Raw genomic sequence first — 16,921 nt, 5'->3', positions numbered from 1 at the left:
GTCAAAGCAAACAATATCTATTAGCGGTAGACTTAGACTGTTATAAATGATATCAGAGCCAGACATCGGGCGATGTGCCTGCGAAGAAGCTGACTCCCAAGGGGATGGATTGTGAGATCCCACATTGATTGGAGAAGGGAATAAAATATTCCTTAAAAGGGTATGAAAACCTCTCCTTAGTAGACACATTTTAAAACCATGGACTAAAGCTAACAATATCCATTGATAGGGCTGGTTCTTAGTTGCCAAAATAGAATCAAAATCTCAAGAACAGATATCAAAATCTGATGAACAGATATCAAAACCTCAAGAACAACACCACAATTCACAACACTAGTAGTAACAGATAGCATTTCGTACCTGAACCTCTCTACCATCGATATCAGTTAAGATTGCTCCAGAATCAGCGTTTCTTAATCAATATTAGACATGTATCGATTTGTTCATCAAAACATTCGCAATATACTCTTAAATTAACCAAATCAAGCTAATATTTTAAAATAATACATTTTTAGTTATGTGTATATATATTTATTTAATTTTTTAAAATTATTTTTAAAATAATTTTACAAACTAATATTTAAATTTTTTTCATGATTATAGATGGATTTTTGCCAAATTTTCAGACATTTTTTCTCAACCTATTCAATCATTATTCAGTCGGCCAGTTTTGGTAGCCGCCGGCTAAGAACCACCGCCGGAGAAGTGAGAATACTTTGACGCCGATTGCGGAGTGTTGAATATATATATTTATATATATATATTAGTAGAAATATTTTCGATTTGTTTAGTTTAATTAGATTTGAATAAAGAGATCTTGTTCTTCGTCTCCGACACAGAGCATCGCCGGAGAAGAGAGCAAGACCGAGACAGAAAGGGCGATAATTTCCGGCGATTGCCCTCTCCGTCTCGATCGATCATAATAATCACAATAGTAATCATAATAATATTCTTTCTACTTTACTCTTCTTCTTCGTCTTCGTCTTCGTCTTCTTTTTCCACTTTTTAATTTTAATTTCTTTGTGATGTACTTCGTTTCAATTATCCTCGCCTTAATCCCTAATCTTTGATGCGACGATTGAATGCCCGTAAAAGGGACGTTTCTAAAATTTCCAATATGGATCCCGCCAAGCTGCACGTTAGACCTAGCAGCCGAGCCAATTTGTTCGCCAGGAACAACCCTAAGAACTCTTCCAAATCCAAATGGTGGGTTTCTATTTCAGCCCTACTTGCGTGTGCTCTGTTGCTCTGTTATGTGTTCGTTTTTACAAGGAATTTGCGGAGCTCTTTGAAGAGCAGATATGGAATCGTTATCGATGGAGGTAGCACGGGGACTCGAATCCATGTGTTTGGGTATAGAGTGGAGGGTGGATATGGGGTTTTTGATTTTGGGGAAGAGGGATTGGCGTCGTTGAAGGTGAATCCAGGGCTATCGGCGTATGCCGAAGATCCAGCCGGTGCTGGGAAGTCTTTGATGGAGCTTTTGGACTATGGGAAGAGTCAGATTCCGAGGGATCAATGGGAAGTTACTGAAGTTCGGTTAATGGCGACGGCCGGGCTAAGAATGCTGGAAGTCGATGTACAGAACCAGATATTGGATTCTTGCCGGAGCGTACTGCGGTCTTCGGGATTTAAGTTCCGGGACGAGTGGGCGTCGGTCATTACAGGTATGAACTTCTCTTCTCAGCTTGTGAATTGTTGTTTGTTGATGTTTTATTTCAGAGATATCAGTTCTAGCTGCTGAATTCGTTTAAATTAGATATCAACTAATGTGATGTGAGCAATGGCTGTGTTAGGCTCTGATGAGGGGACTTATGCGTGGGTTGCTGCTAACTATGCGCTTGGCACTCTTGGAGGTGATCCTCTCGAGACAACTGGAATTATAGAACTTGGTGGAGCTTCTGCTCAGGTTTGCATTGATCTTCTTTTGCTCTTAACCAGATCTAGTTTATATGTCGACGGTGTTCCAGGCCAAACGTAAAAGTATGTCGTTGTTCTTTGCGCGGTGATAGATAGAAGTCTAAACTAAATCCAGCTTTCTTAAAGCATTAGAACTACAAAGCTAAACGGAAATTATAGTTTAACATCTGCACCAAAGGAGGGATGCTGAAATTTTGTGGTTCTTGATATGATTTCTTTTAATAAAAAGATTTAACAATCACACAAAGCCTTAGTGTTCTTGATAAGTTAATGTGATCAAGAATAATAAGGCTAGTGGCTCTTGAAATGACGGTGTGATTAAGTACAGAAAAACATAAAATCCTATTGAAAGAAGCTGAACGATATGCAGGAAAGAGTTAAAAGTAGCCTCGAACAGAAAACGAACAGTTAAAAGGCTCTATTAAACAACCTTTTCGTTTGTTTTATCTCCATTTCTCTGCAATGAATTTCATCGAAGATATTTGAATTCTTACCCGAAGTTCAAAACGAAAACAAGTTTTTGAACTTAGAAGTAAATAACAAAACAAGGGATATCTGATTTTCTCTGTTTCAGGTTACTTTTGTTTCAAGTGAACCAATACCTCCTGAATTCTCACGTACAGTTAAATTTGGCAATATGACTTATAGTCTATACTCTCACAGCTTTCTACAATTTGGGCAGGTAAATCCTTCTTTTCATGAGCTTTATTTTCTCTTGAAGTTGAGTAGCACAAATAAAATTTGGAATTCGTAATTGTGATGTTCCACATTGGTTGAGGAGGAGAACAAACCACCATTTATAAGGGTGTGGAAACCTTCCCCTAGCAGACGCGTTTTAAAGCCTTGAGGGAAAGCCCGAAAGGGAAAGCCCAAAGAAGACAATATCTACTAGCGGTGGATCTAGGCCGTTACAGTAATACTACGAAACCTATGTGATTATCAGATGTTTGTTGTCCTTCTTTTTGCTTATTTTGCTCTGTTTCGACTTTTCTTCTAAATTGTTTGCCAATAGCTGATTTTTCTAAGCCAACAGAGATTTCTGTTTTCTTTTTTCTACAAACAACCAAAACTGCAGGTAGCCTTACTTCTTGGTTTCTGGTAAAAAGTCATTTTTGATCTAGTTTTTATTTAGTTAAGATCTCGTTGATGATGTTTCTGTATGGTTCTTGAATAGATCTCTCCGAAGTGCTTTAGCAGCCAATATTTGTACTTTTATCCATCTTACTAGAAGTTATATCGTTGATGAAACATAAAATCGTTTAGAGGGAGTATGGAGCCAATAGCTTTGTGATCTTTCTAAGTTCAAAAAATCCCTGAAGTTTGAGGAGCATGGCCCATTATCTTTTTCGCACTCTCTCATTAGTGTTCATCTTTTGGGAGAATACAATCCGAACTACTCATTGCAATACTCTTAGAGAGCAGAAATTCCTTCAACATTGGTCACTATGATAGTAGTTTAGCTGATGAAATCGAGAAAGGACTTGCAAGAGAGAACCTCGTAGCTTTTGGTGACCAAATTCTGTTATTCAGTCAAAGAGGGTACAAAATACGCTACCTTGGAGTAGTAAGTGATGCACCCACTAATCCACTTTATTTTTTGAAGCTCCTCCTGAATTTTGGTGTCCTAGAGTGGGTCTCTCCATCAAAATCTTAGTTACAGATGTCTAGCAAATATGAAGAAAAGATTAGTAACAGAGGAATCCGAGTGGAAAAAGAGATTCTGCGAGCACAAATATCCTCTCAAGCCGGGTGTGATACTGTTGCAAAGTTGTTGACCAAGGAGAGGTTGTAACATGCGCGACGTAAATTTGAAGATTTAGAATGTTACACATTTTCGAAATAGCAGACCACAGACTATGGCAGCTACCTCTTATGACCTTTTTCTGTATCCTGCTTGGATGCATCACTCTTTCATGCAATGATGGAATGCTACATTGAACATCCTTCTTTGGGATTTGCCTCAAATGTATGGCAAACAAGTTTCTTTGCCATTTTGTAGCGCAGTTTGTTGGTTCAAAGTAAGAGAACCTTAGGTTAAATAGGTTGTGGGATGACGTGTACTTACTCCCTCCGACTTATGAAATTTTCACGCAGCGGGATGGTTAGTTGGTTGAAGAGGCTACCTCGGAGACTAATAGCTTATGACACACTAGCTCTCTGTGTGCCTCCTCAAGGACAAGGTGAAAAATTTAGGTGGACGGTACCAATAAGAATACGGCCAAGAGTATGGACTAGTTAGGTCATTTGGTAATACTGACAATCTATATATCTGTTAGAAGGTCGGGTTATATATGGGTAGAGTAAGCTGAGAGGCTCAGTCAATGTATATAGAAAAGATATTCTCTAGTAGAGGGAGAACCAGGCCTCCCAAAATGTTTGAATGGCTTGAAATGCTTTGATATTGCCATGGAATACTGCCAATTTGTTGTTTTTTTTTAATCAATGGCCTATTCAGGGCACTTAAGAAATTGCACAATAGGTCTGGACTGACCACACCACTCTCCTGCAAGTGGTTCAGTACGATGACAACCATTTTTAAGAGTTTCTATGTGCTTAAAAACAAGGTTTGTTTATGATCAAAGTTTTAGTTGTTTAATTGTAATGGCCCAAGCCCACCGCTAGCAGATATTGTCCTCTTTGGACTTTTTCTTTTGGGCTTCCCCTCAAGGCTTTTTAAAACGCGTCTGCAAGGGAAAAGTTTCCACTCCCTTATAAAGGGTGTTTCGTTCTCCTCCCCAACCAATGTAGGATTCTCACATAATTTTCCTTCTTTTTTGTATTTTCATCTTGAATGTGAAATGCTTTTCTGTTCTAAATTTTGTTTAGTGTATAACTTCTGCCATGCTCTGAGAGTTTCAATTCTGTTAACTTTCTTAATTTACAATGCTTTGAGAGTTTCTCTTCAGAGTTGTGATTAGCCTTGTTTTGCAGAACGCTGCTCATGACTCCTTAAGAGAAGCACTCATTTCAGGTAAATGTGCACGTCTTTTCTTTTATATAAACTACCTACATTTGAAGAAATTATTTATTTGATACGTCTGTAACATATGATGACCGAGGGATTGAGAACGTCCTTGGAAGGCCCTTGTCTGAATTCTTTCTTTTTGACGTCGATTGGGTGCAGAGCATTCAAATTCATTTGCTTTTGACTATTCTCAAGGTTTAATTCTCAATGTTCATGCAGCTAAAACTCATCAAAATGAACTGTCTGTGGATCCTTGTACCCCCAGTGGGTACTCGCATCTTACTGAGCCTGAAAAACTATCTCCAGACCCTATGGTGGAAAGAAAAAGGTATCTATCAACTTTCCATTCCAAGGGAAACTTCTCTGAGTGCAGATCTGTTGCCTTAAAGCTGCTGCAGAAAGGAAAAGGTTGTACAAATCTTCATATTGTTTTGACTTTCTGATACCCATCTGAGTACTGATCCTAAAAGTGTATAACACTTCCCCTGCTTTTCACAACTTCTCCCCTGCAGATAAATGCACCAATGAAAATTGCTATGTAGGATCCATTTTCACACCAAAGCTTAGAGGGAAGTTTTTGGCTACGGAGAATTTCTTTTATACGTCAAAAGTATGTTTTTCTTCCCTTGTTATAAATTTACAATTAGATTGTGCTTAATATGTTCTTATTGTGAGATCCCGCATCGGTTGGAGAGGGAAACGAAACATTTCTTAGGGTGTAGAAACCTCTCCCTATCAGACGCGTTTTAAGATCGTGAAGTTGACGATGATACGTAACTGGCAAAAACGGACAATATCTACTAGCAGTGGACTTGGGCTGTTACAAATGGTATCAGAGCCAGGCATCGAGCGGTGTACCGTCCTTGGGTGGATTGTGAGATCCTACTTCGGTTGGAGAGAGGAACGAAACATTCCTTATAAGGGTGTGGAAACCTCTCCCTAACAAAAGTGTTTTAGAACCGTGAGACTGACTGCGATACGTAATGAGCCAAAGCGAACAATATCTGCTAGCAGGGCTGTTACACTTATTTAATGTTTTTCTCTCATCTTCCTGATGTGGTGCACAGGCGTGTGGTCTTATCATTGGTGTTTTATATGGACCTTCATGAATTCTTTTTTTGTTAGTTCTTTGGTCTTGGACCTAGAGCTTTTCTTTCAGATCTGATGGCGGCTGGACAGGAGTTCTGCAGTGATGACTGGTTGAAGTTGAAAAAAAGACACAAGCTACTCAATGAAGAAGATTTGCTACGCTATTGCTTCTCGTCAGCGTATATCGTCGCCCTACTTCACGACAGCCTTGGAATCGGATTAGATGATCAGAGGTACACTGCATATCTCATGCTAGTTACAATTAGTTGATGTTTCTTACAGCTTCATAACTCTTTTGTGATTAGCATCACTGCTGCTACTCAAGTGCAAAACATTCCACTCGATTGGGCATTGGGAGCTTTCATCCTGCAAAGCACAGCTGCAATAGAATCAGAACCAGAGCAAGGGGATTGGATTGCAGCAATCTTCGCCTGTGAGTCACCCTCTATGATCTTGCTAATTGTGATATCAATTGTGTTGTTCATAGCATGGTATGTATCGAAGTGGAGGAAACCCGAGTTAAAGACGATATACGATCTAGAGAAAGGACGATACATAGTGACCCGTGTGAGTAAATGCTGATAAACAACTAGTTTACTAGTAACTTGCCTGGATGGTTTCAATAATTTTTACACAATTCAGCCTAAATATAGTTTCCCATAGACCAATCTGTGAGCCCAAGATGTTGTTTGAGATTGTATATTCCCTGATTTTCATTCACATCTCACGTAGACTGCCACTGTTCTAGAAAAAGCATCCCCTTTAGCATAGGAAGAACAGATCGCTGTCGTTGTCGTCGCCATCGCCATCGCCGAGTCAGGGTGTCAGTGTGTTCCCTCTACTTTATAAGATGATATTTTGATGCATTACGACTGATTTTATGATGAATTTAGATGTGCTTTTCGTGTCTTAAATCATCGTTTAAATTAAATAATTATCCAACGAACTTCGTGGTGTATACTGAAGTTCTAAAACAAAATGATAATTTATAAAATGGGTTACCTTCTTTGTTTGGAAAGGAAGGTACATCGAACGTGCTATTTGACTATTTTATATTTGTCTAGTTGATTTACTTTTTAAGTTATTGTCATTTGTGACTAAATAAACAACAATAGTTTAATGTCAAGATTAAACTTATAATTTTTATAAAAATGTCTCGTTTTTATACCTGAAACAAAAGAAAATGAAATCCTTTTTAGTAAGCTTAGATCGTTGGTTCAAATGTTGATTACGAGCTTGTTTGGAAGGTTTACTACAAGTCAGGCCGTAACCCTTTTATGCACCCAAACACGTGAGCCTGCCACAATATTCAACAACCGTTCTTCAATCTCAATAAGGAAAAAAAAATGGGTTACTCGTGGTGATATATAAGAGATTTGAGAATATAAGCATAAAAGAATATATCATCTTCAAAAAGAAGGCGAAAAGAAAAAAGAAAAATGGTTGCAATGGTACGACAATATGGTCCATCCACGTGACTGAGCGACATAAATGGTCATAGCCCGCCCATGTATGGTTAATCAAATTAACCATATAAAAACGATAATTTAATTTGTTTTTTTTTAATAATTTAATGTTTATTTAAGAAAAAACATTTTTTACAAATGCCCCTTAAAATAATCTAACTTGTCAACCAAGCAAGTTTTTGGGCATTGACAAAATATAATTATTTTTATTTAAAACGAAAAAGAAAAAACAGATAAAATATAATAAAAATGTCTATTTTCAGCTCCATTTAATTAATGATTTAATTAAATGGGAGAGAAATTTTCATTCAATTTCGGATGGGTCACTGTGGAGCCCCGACCCAACGGGTTAAATGGACACGGGATGGAACGTGAATTTACGCAAATACCCTTGAGACCGTTGAATTGGATTGGATTGGATTGGACGCAAAGACGTGGAGGTTTCGAGCGAAGAAAACTCCGCCTATATATATAGAACCAGGTCCACCCTCCTCCAGATTCCTTCTTATTTTAGTCTTTGGCGGAATCAATCTTCTATTTTTGATTTTCTACGCTCTCCAAAAACTTCTACATTCCGCACCTAACGCGCTTTCTCGGTTTGTTTTTTTTTTTTTTTTCCTTTTTTTCTTCAATGTTATCATCGCAATCTACTATATTCGTGTTTGATCTCTTCAATTTGTGTTTTTCTTCATGTAATTAATCGAATCGCCTTTGTAGGGTTTCTTTTTGTGCTTCAAATTCGCCGTGTGAGTTGGATTTTTGGGGGTTTAGAGGTTTCTGCGGTTTTGAGGACAATGGGCGACCATCTCGTCCTGTATGTTGATCATTTGATTCGACCGGTTGCTCCTGTTCAATCTGTGGCCGAGCCGGCTGACCCTGTTCCTTCTGCACCGCGTGAAGGTGTAGTTGACTCGGCTGCGGCTGGTCCTTCGTGTTCGACTGCAACTGTGGATCATCCGACGGTGGAGCAGGATGCACCTAATGAGGAGGAGCCTCTGATTCAGGTAGCGGAGTGCCGCATTTGTCAGGAAGAAGACGGTATCAATAATTTAGAAACTCCCTGCGCATGTAGTGGTAGTCTTAAGGTAATTGACGCCTTGACCCCCTTTTCCTTTATTAATGTGCTCAACACTTTTTATTTGCGTTGTATATGTGTTTACTATTGCTGCCGAATTGGATAAGAGATCCGTCTGAATTCTTTAGTGTCTCGTCGAGAATTGTCGAGGATTCATTAGTTTTATTCACAGCCTGGTTGATTTTATATTTTTCTATAGTTTTTTACTTTTTAAAATTCATCTCCTATCCAATAGCTTGGTGATAAGAGAACATTTCTTTTGCCTCAACTTTTTTGTTTGTGTCAATTTGTACGTTCGACGGGAAACTTTATGGACTGGTATGTGGTGCATCTGAGTTATAATGTGGCTTGATAGAACTTGACAAGAAGCATGACCATCATGCATGGTGTCAGTGATCCTGAAATCTAATGTTTTTTTTTCTTCAGAATGTAACTAAAGTAGGTTAGGCTATTTGAATTTACCAATATGAACCCATATGGTAAAACTTATCGAAGTTATTTGTTTATTAACCTTTTGCACGTTTCAGATTAATGGTTTTTTTTTTTTTTTTTTTTTTTTCTTTTGTTCAGTATGCTCATAGAAAGTGCGTTCAACATTGGTGCAATGAGAAAGGAGACATAATTTGTGAGATATGTCATCAGGTATGCATGATGATTTTGATTTGATATGTCGACCATTTTTGCATTCTTTTAAAGTTTTTGCGTTTGGAGAATTTCAAATAAATTGCTAATATTATCTATATGCTTTAGCTTGCGTGCAAGTTTTCTGCCAAGAATATTTTTTTTTGTAACTCTTAATTCTTTGAATTGAATTTTTACACCGGGTGTAAAATAATTTCACTTTTAGTGTTTTAAAAAGTGCATAAAAGTTTACACGCTGAAGAGGGGGCACCTCGCCTACCTCTATAGGGCACACACCTGATGGTTTTATTTTTATTTTCAAATTTTTAATTGAGAGGCATTTTTATTGTATTTATAAGAAAGGTATCTTCCGCCTAGGGGACTTGTAGACTTAAAGGCAAAATCCTTGGATTGCAAGTTTGTTTCGGTTATTGTGATAGGTGAGAGTGTTGTAGGAGAAAACCATAGAAGTAAAGAGAGAATTTTGTACTCTACAAACCACATAAATGAAGGTGGTTTTACTTTTTTTTTTTTTTCCTTCTCTTTCTTTTGGTCTTTCACTCTCGACTAGTCACTTTGCCTTCTCTCTTTGAGCCCTACCTTTTTCCCTCCTTTCTCTTGATATGTCTATCTCTGTGGAAACCATAAAGTAATGTGGGTTGGATTTGGTATCATAGAAGATTGTTCCATCTATATGAGAGGAAGACGACCAGCATGTCAATAGGTGGATTCCTCCTTCCTCATGCTCAACCTAAAGTAATGTGGATACCATTTGGGATACTCTGTGTGGCGAAAGGGAGTTGGGGCATTATTGTCAGAGATGGTAGAGGTAGAGGTAGAGGTTCTTTAATGTTGAGTGTGTTGATGGACAGGGCATTGGTGTTTATTCGTGTCTTCGGGATTAAGAGATATTTCTGTTAAAACTTTGTTGTTGATGAAAAGTTGGTTTGATGACTGGCCTTTTCTATTTTGATCATGGGGCTTCTGATTCAGGTCATTAGGCTCCTCTTCTCCCTCGCTTATAATTATTTCTCCTTTAACCTCATTGCTGTAACCTTGATCCTGTAGACCATTCCATTGCTAAGTCTGGACCTTTACAGGAGTGGAACGTTTGTTGTTCTTAGTTGGTTGTATGCTCTCTTTATTTGTCACGGTGCATTCGCCAAGATTATGAATGCTTCTTTTTTGCCAAAAAAAAAAGAAAAAAAAAAAGAAAAAAAAAAAAAGGAATGAAAAAGAACATTTATCTGTTTTATTCACTTTTTCTGAATAAAAATTATAAAATGTCATCCTCATTTTGTCTGCACTTGTTTCATGTTATGTTGAATGGTATAATGAGATTTGCAGTTGCAGCTTCTTTTCTGTTGATATTCTCGTGTTTAATTCCTCATTGATGCTGATGTGTTTTATTCAATTGCCAGTTTTATCAACCTGGATACACTGCACCATCTCGTTCTGAAGAAACTGCTATTGATATGGAGTAAGCTCAACCATTTTGTTATTTCCTATTGTCTTGCATCGATTAGCATGTTTCTGAACACCCGCAAATATTTTGTTTTCATGTAATGCTGTTGTATTTTAAATATTGATCTGGATGTGGGTCTGCACAGGGGAAGATGGACTATTGCTGGTAATCCATTAGACCTGAGAGATACTCGGCTATTAGCCATTGCAGAGGCGGAACGGCATTTTCTGGAGGCCGAATATGATGATTATGCTGCCTCTAATGACAGTGGAGCTGCATTTTGCCGATCGGCTGCTCTTATTGTATGTTTGCTATTAGTAGTTCGTAGAACTCTTCTTTTCACAAAAAATTGGAATGATATCAAACTTTCCACTCCAGTGTTTTCCGTGCTACTGCACTGATGATTTATTTTATTTTATGCGGCAGTTACTAGCTCTTCTCCTTCTGCGTCATGCATTGACCATAACAGATCCAGACGGTGAAGATGATGCATCTGCCTTCTTCTCTGTAAGTGGAGTATGAATTTATTTTCTTAAATTGAAAAGGAAAAATAGAGTTCATGATGGGATAGGTTTACAATCTTAATACATGCCTGTGACAGATTTTCTTGCTTCGTGCTGCTGGTTTTCTGTTACCCTGCTACATCATGGCCTGGGCCATCAGTATCTTGCAACGTCGTAGACAAAGACAGGTTGGTAATTTAGGAGTTATTTAAATTTTTTCTTCTTATAAACTCTTCTGTAGACTAAATTTTGAAAATTAAGAATGGTTTGGTAACTGGAAAGAGAGATTCTGTGAGATCCCACATCGATGGGAGTTAGGAACGAGTGCCAATGAGGATGCTGGGTCCCAAAAAGAGATCTCACATCGGTTGAGGAGGGAAACGAAACATTTTTTACAAGGGTGTGGAAACCTCTCCCCAGCAGACTTTAAAAACTTTGAGAGGAAGTCCTGCAATGTCCAACATTGGTTGGGGAGGAGAACAAATCACCATTTATAAGGGTGTGGAAACCTTCCCCTAGTAGAGCGTTTTAAAGCCTTAAGAGGAAGCCCGAAAGGGAAAGCCCAAAGAGAACAATATCTGCTAGCGGTGGATATGGGTCATTACAAGCCCGATAAGGAAAGCTCAAAGAGAACAATATCTTCTAGCATTGGGCTTGGGCTTGGGCTGTTTGTAGGTTCTAAGAGATCTTTGTGTCTAAAAGAACAGTCCATTAGAAGAAAAAAAAACTGTTTCTGAAGTCAACCTTTTAAATAAGTAGTTTAAAACAGAAAAATCTTAAATTATGTTATAGTTGTATTGTCAAGTCTTAGGTTAGCTAGCTGTATGAAGCCTGAAACATAATGAGAGAGAGAGTTGGAACATAATGAACTTAATAGAATGTTGCTGTATGAAGCCTGAAACATAATGAGAGAGAGTTGGAACATAATGAACTTAATAGAACTTAATAGAATGTTGCTGCTAAGTTGAGACATTATTTCCAATTGAATAGAGTATTGTATGGTTGTGAACCAGCAGGAGGCGGCAGCAGTGGCTGCAACACAAGTGGCGTTTGTGCTACAACATGGACAGCATAGAAGCTTACAATTTGCGATTGCATCAGCAGCAGGGGCACCCCTCACCCCTCACCCTCACCCTCTCCCTCATCCTCATCCTCATACTCCTGCTTGAACTGCAACTGCAGCAGTCAACCATGTAATAAATACTATATTTTCAAACATGAAAAACCTTTCTTCATCTACTTGCTCTTGTTGTCGTCGTCATCATCATTTGTATGTGCCAACATTTTCCCCCAGCTTTGTCATCTTCCAAAACCAGGTACAGTCACTAACAAACTTCTATTATTTTCGTCGTCTGTTTCGGGACCAGTCAATTCTATGTTCCAATTTGATCACACTGCTTGATGCTGCTTCTTGGAAGCTAAACATAAAACTCTTGCCTTGTATTTTGTTTTGTACATTATTTTTTATATAGAGAAGAAGTTATCTACAGGGAGATTTTATATTGTATACAATTTGCTGGGCATGTCAAATCAAAATAGTAGATAGCAGCATGAGAAAGATCATAAACTCACCTGTTATAAACCAAAGCGGCAGATCTTTATTTGAGAGTTGAAGCCAGAATGTTTGTTTATTTAGCATCTAAATGGGGTTGATCTTGAGTTGAGAGCAAGTATTCAAAGAGTTCTGCCAAATTGAGAAGTTCAAGGTTGTTCTATCGAAATTAGTCGCATCATACTAAGACGATTAGATACATAAATGCGTTTGTGCTACAACAACATAGAAATGTTTGAGTTAAACCAATTTTAAACTCTACGCAAGATTAAATCCCTAATACCAACAAGATGATGAACAATGTTACGTAAATCCCTAATACCGGAACAATAATTTGCAACAAGATGATGAACAATGTTACGTAAATCCCTAATACCGGAACAATAATTTGCAACAAGATGATGAACAATGTTACGTAAATCCCTAATACCGGAACAATAATTTGCAAGAAGATGATGAACAATGTTAAGATGGAATAGGACAATGTTAAGATGCAATAGGACCACTCTAAAACGTCTCTAAAACTCTTCAAATATCTTCAATTCAACGAGCTTTGACCTATGGTATAGTTGTTTTGACCTATGGTATAGTTGTTTGGTCTAGTGTGCATATAGAATACTTAATAGTTTAAACAAGAAAATATAGATGCGTTATCTCATCTGGATCGTCACAATGATCCAGTCACTAATTATTTCGAATCATTTCTAAAATTTAGAGATTAAATTGTATTTTTTATAAGTTCATAAACCAAATCACGATCCATTTTTGAACGGTTAAGGATCGAGACAGACGAAGTGTAATGTCTTTTTTAACCCACATCAAAATCTCATCCTATTATTAATATCATTTCATGGCAGTGATATAGAATGAAAAGGACAGGCACCGGCTTTGCCTTGCATTGGGGGCACTGATGGATGAAGAGGCAATTTATGTATTCATTATCAAACAAACTCCAAACGCCAATAATTCATTACCCTTCCCTTCTTCAATCTCCAAACCCAGAAGGAACCTCCGATTCCCACATCCATGGCCTCCGATTCCAACTCCCCTGAAATCTCCTCTGTTTTCGACACCCTCATCGGAAACAGAGACCTCTCTCTCTTCATGCCCTTCCTCTTCGGCTTCTCCGCCGCCGACCCACTTCAACAATCCCAAAACCCCGCCGACCCAGATCGCCAAAACGCCAATCGGAGCGACAGGATATTTCTGGTCAACCCTTTTACTCAGAGCATGGTCGTGATCGAGGGGCGTTCGAGCTTGGAAGCACTGATGCGTGATCTCGGCGGGAAGGACGGCCAGCCGCCGGCGTCCAGAGCATCCATAGAAGCGCTGCCCACCGTTCAAATCATGGCAGAGGAGTTGGGTTGTGAGTGTGTGATCTGCTTGGATGAGTGGGAGATTGGGGCGGTGGCTAAAGAACTGCCCTGCGGACACAAATTTCATCCCGATTGTATAGAGAAATGGCTTGGGATTCATGGGAACTGCCCTCTTTGTAGGTGCAAGCTGCCGGATGATGTTGATCGGAAGAACAACGAGGGGCGGCGGGCGAGGGAGGTTTGGGTCGGTTTTTCTTTCAATAATGATCGGAGAAGTGAGGGTTCTAATGGAGTTTCTTCAGATCATGGAGCTTAGGGTTAGGATTTTTGCCCCTTTTGTTTGTGGAGTTCTTATGTATAGATAGAATAAAGCTTGGTTTGTTCTTCCTTGTAAATATTGAGCTTTCAATAATTTACATTAATATTCTCTTTGGAATAAACTAATTAAATTTTTAAGCACCCATGTAATTGACTTAAAACGTGGCTCGAGGCTCGACCATATGTTTGAATGGACTACAAAATATGATTTTCATACGGCTAACTTATTCGTTGGATTAGAACAAATGTCACGTAATGGATAAAAATATAAGAAGCATGCAAAGTGTCACAATCGCACTTTTAATGGCAGCGGACTTGCGATTGTGCGGCACTCACTTTCCAACGACAAGTGAGCTAAGTCAATTCGTTCTTGTGTCGCCTACTGCCAAGCGATGTATGCTCGAGCCTCTGGCCTCGGTTCTAAGAGAAGGTTTTAGAAAACGAGGGCAGAGAGAGGTTTTTGAAAGAGACGTTATGTAAGCAAGCAAGAGACAAATAACAACAGCTTACAGTATATAACCTTGGGTAGGGAGAAGTTGACAACTAGTCGTATCCGCCTAAAGTACATTCTGAATCATTTCATGTCTGAGAGGCCTAGACATGATATTTCTAAAACGTTATACTTCCTAAAAGTACAAAAGTAAAACAGTAGAATATGAGGAGACATAAAGAATTGGGCTTGTCATGGGCATGCGGCCATGGGCAACACGCCTTGGACAAGCATGACCGTGACACATAGCACTTGGCTAGTGTGGGTGGGCATGTGCGGATGTTGGATGCGAATGGGAGAGGCACACGACAGACGTTGGCGGGTGTTAGCACTAGTGCGCGCGCTCAAGAGGCAAGCATAGGCGCCAGTGACGTTGCACATGTGAGGTCGTGCACACTAAAGCACCTTGCGGGGCTTGGTAGCACTGAGCTAGTTGCGAGGTTTAGCGCAATGGCTGTGCGCTAAGTTCCATGCTCAGAATTTTGACCAACATTTAGTATCTATATTCAACACATGATGGCTCCGGCATTTCTATATTACCTACTTGTCTTGAACAGACAAACCAGCTCAAGTTCTTTTAGCATAGTTTGTCTTCACTTACAAGGAAAATTCCCAGAGGTCGCTCAATACATAATTATTCTAACCTCGACACACTTATTGGTAAAGATAACAACTATCAATTCTTGTAAGTAATATCACAAAGAGGACAATATCGACTAAAGGTAGGCTTGAGCGGTTACAAATTCTTAACCATCACATTCTAATGATCACTCTAATCAGATATGGTTCTGGGTCATTCATATACCTTTCATTTTCTCAGACATCGCACACGTTCTTAGGAGCAAGATCATGAACCTCTCGCATCAAATACGACAATAATTGATGAACGAAGAAGAATCAATTACGCTCGGTATCGTTTGAAGCAAAGTAAACATAAAATCAAATGAAGGTAAAGAGAAAGGTACTTAGAAGAACTCAACTCATCTTTTGTTGTTCCCTTTTTTGTTCACCATTTTTTCAAACATTTGGCCCACACATTACCCATTAATTCATCTCAATAATTAATATTCCTTCCTTTCAATGTGAAGCAAGCTAGTTTGGACAGAATCATCACTCATTTTCCAATATATATATATATATATATATATATATATATATATATATATATATATATTTATGGTGAAAATTGGAGGCTAAGAAATATTGCTTTATAATATGAAATGATTTGATTTTGATTCCACTCATGAATGGATCACTTTTTTTTTTCTTTACTTTTTTTTTTTTTTTTTTTTTTTTATAATAATAATTTTTTTTTTCAAATATTTTCTTTTTCTATATATATATATTTATAATAATGAAATGATGGGTTACTCTGATTGCTTTATTGTCGATGTATGTCTTTTTTAGAAATTAAATGGGTTTAATTTTCCGAACCAATAATTGGTGGTAAAATGTTAAGACAATCTGTTTCAGCGCACGAATGAATGCAACGCACCTTATATTGAAAGATACATAATCCTCTTTCTATAGATTGATTTGATCTCGTTGCTGTGATGAACGGAGTGTACTGTCATGGTTTTTAGTACTCCTATTTTAGAGGAAAAGATGGTCTTTTTTGAGGTTATCGTATAATGCTCTCTGAGACGTTTTCCTTATGAAGAAACTGGGTTACTAAAAGTCGCACTTCCGCAGTAGAATATTGTTGTCATTTTGAGCCTAAGTACTTGGTTATTGTGCTAGCTACTAATGTCAAAAGACAACCGTAAAAGAGAGAGATCACACGAGAGAGATACTATGAGCTGAGGGAGCAAGAGTCGAGAGCGAGGGAGATATAACTGAAACAGTTGAGGGCTTTAAAAAATAGTTCTGTTTCGAACTCATCCCTAGTTGGATTTCACTGGAACGACCCTCAAATTTAGCTATTAAAATTTTGAATTTTCTCGTAACCTTAGTTCAACGAGTTCAACGATCAATCGAACATAGCCAAATCTATTTTGGATTAAATTTGGTAGAAATCGAAAGAGATTAGTTAGTATGATTCTCTTTCTAGCTTGAATATAGAAAAGAAAAGGATAAGTTTTCTTTTGTTCAGATGGCTTTTGAAAATCTAAGGTTAGATTAGATTCTTTGATTCCTTTTAT

At 38.2% G+C, this 16,921-nt stretch overlaps 2 protein-coding genes and 1 pseudogene across 3 annotated transcripts; all 3 read left to right on the top strand.

Annotated features, from left to right (window-relative positions):
• Positions 1-627: 627 nt before the first annotated feature.
• LOC111787584 (putative apyrase 6) lies at positions 628-6,888 on the top strand. The gene is made up of 8 exons (XM_023667598.2): positions 628-1,667; positions 1,797-1,909; positions 2,495-2,602; positions 4,852-4,891; positions 5,105-5,293; positions 5,398-5,495; positions 6,011-6,207; positions 6,280-6,888. The coding sequence occupies exons 1-8, from the start codon at positions 1,070-1,072 to the stop codon at positions 6,554-6,556; spliced, it is 1,620 nt and encodes a 539-aa protein (XP_023523366.2). The 5' UTR covers positions 628-1,069; the 3' UTR covers positions 6,557-6,888.
• Positions 6,889-7,880: 992 nt separating this feature from the next.
• LOC111787585 (uncharacterized) lies at positions 7,881-12,547 on the top strand. 2 transcript variants are annotated; one of them, XM_087121620.1, is made up of 8 exons: positions 7,881-8,036; positions 8,158-8,525; positions 9,086-9,157; positions 10,558-10,616; positions 10,747-10,903; positions 11,028-11,108; positions 11,203-11,292; positions 12,121-12,547. In XM_087121620.1, the coding sequence occupies exons 2-8, from the start codon at positions 8,235-8,237 to the stop codon at positions 12,271-12,273; spliced, it is 903 nt and encodes a 300-aa protein (XP_086977746.1). In that variant the 5' UTR covers positions 7,881-8,036; positions 8,158-8,234; the 3' UTR covers positions 12,274-12,547. The 2 variants fall into 2 exon arrangements, with proteins under 2 accessions (XP_086977746.1, XP_086977745.1); XM_087121619.1 differs by having other exon boundaries at positions 12,118-12,547.
• A 908-nt stretch (positions 12,548-13,455) lies between these two features.
• On the top strand, positions 13,456-14,428 carry LOC111787586 (E3 ubiquitin-protein ligase MPSR1 pseudogene; annotated as a pseudogene).
• Positions 14,429-16,921: the final 2,493 nt, after the last annotated feature.

This window comes from Cucurbita pepo, chromosome 2 (genome assembly GCF_057944985.1).
Source record: "Cucurbita pepo subsp. pepo isolate OVF chromosome 2, ASM5794498v1, whole genome shotgun sequence".
Taxonomy (NCBI): Eukaryota; Viridiplantae; Streptophyta; class Magnoliopsida; order Cucurbitales; family Cucurbitaceae; genus Cucurbita; species Cucurbita pepo.
This window is presented reverse-complemented; position numbering and strand designations above follow the sequence as displayed.

Bases quoted from the DNA above. Each gene is read 5' to 3' on its own strand.
- LOC111787584 (XM_023667598.2), top strand. From the start codon at position 1,070: ATGCGACGATTGAATGCCCGTAAAAGGGACGTTTCTAAAATTTCCAAT. The intron at 1,668-1,796 runs GTATGAACTTCT...TGGCTGTGTTAG, and splicing joins GTGGGCGTCGGTCATTACAG to GCTCTGATGAGGGGACTTAT. The intron at 6,208-6,279 runs GTACACTGCATA...TTTTGTGATTAG, and splicing joins ATCGGATTAGATGATCAGAG to CATCACTGCTGCTACTCAAG.
- LOC111787585 (XM_087121619.1), top strand. From the start codon at position 8,235: ATGGGCGACCATCTCGTCCTGTATGTTGATCATTTGATTCGACCGGTT. The intron at 11,109-11,202 runs GTAAGTGGAGTA...TGCCTGTGACAG, and splicing joins ATGCATCTGCCTTCTTCTCT to ATTTTCTTGCTTCGTGCTGC. The intron at 11,293-12,117 runs GTTGGTAATTTA...GTTGTGAACCAG, and splicing joins AACGTCGTAGACAAAGACAG to CAGGAGGCGGCAGCAGTGGC.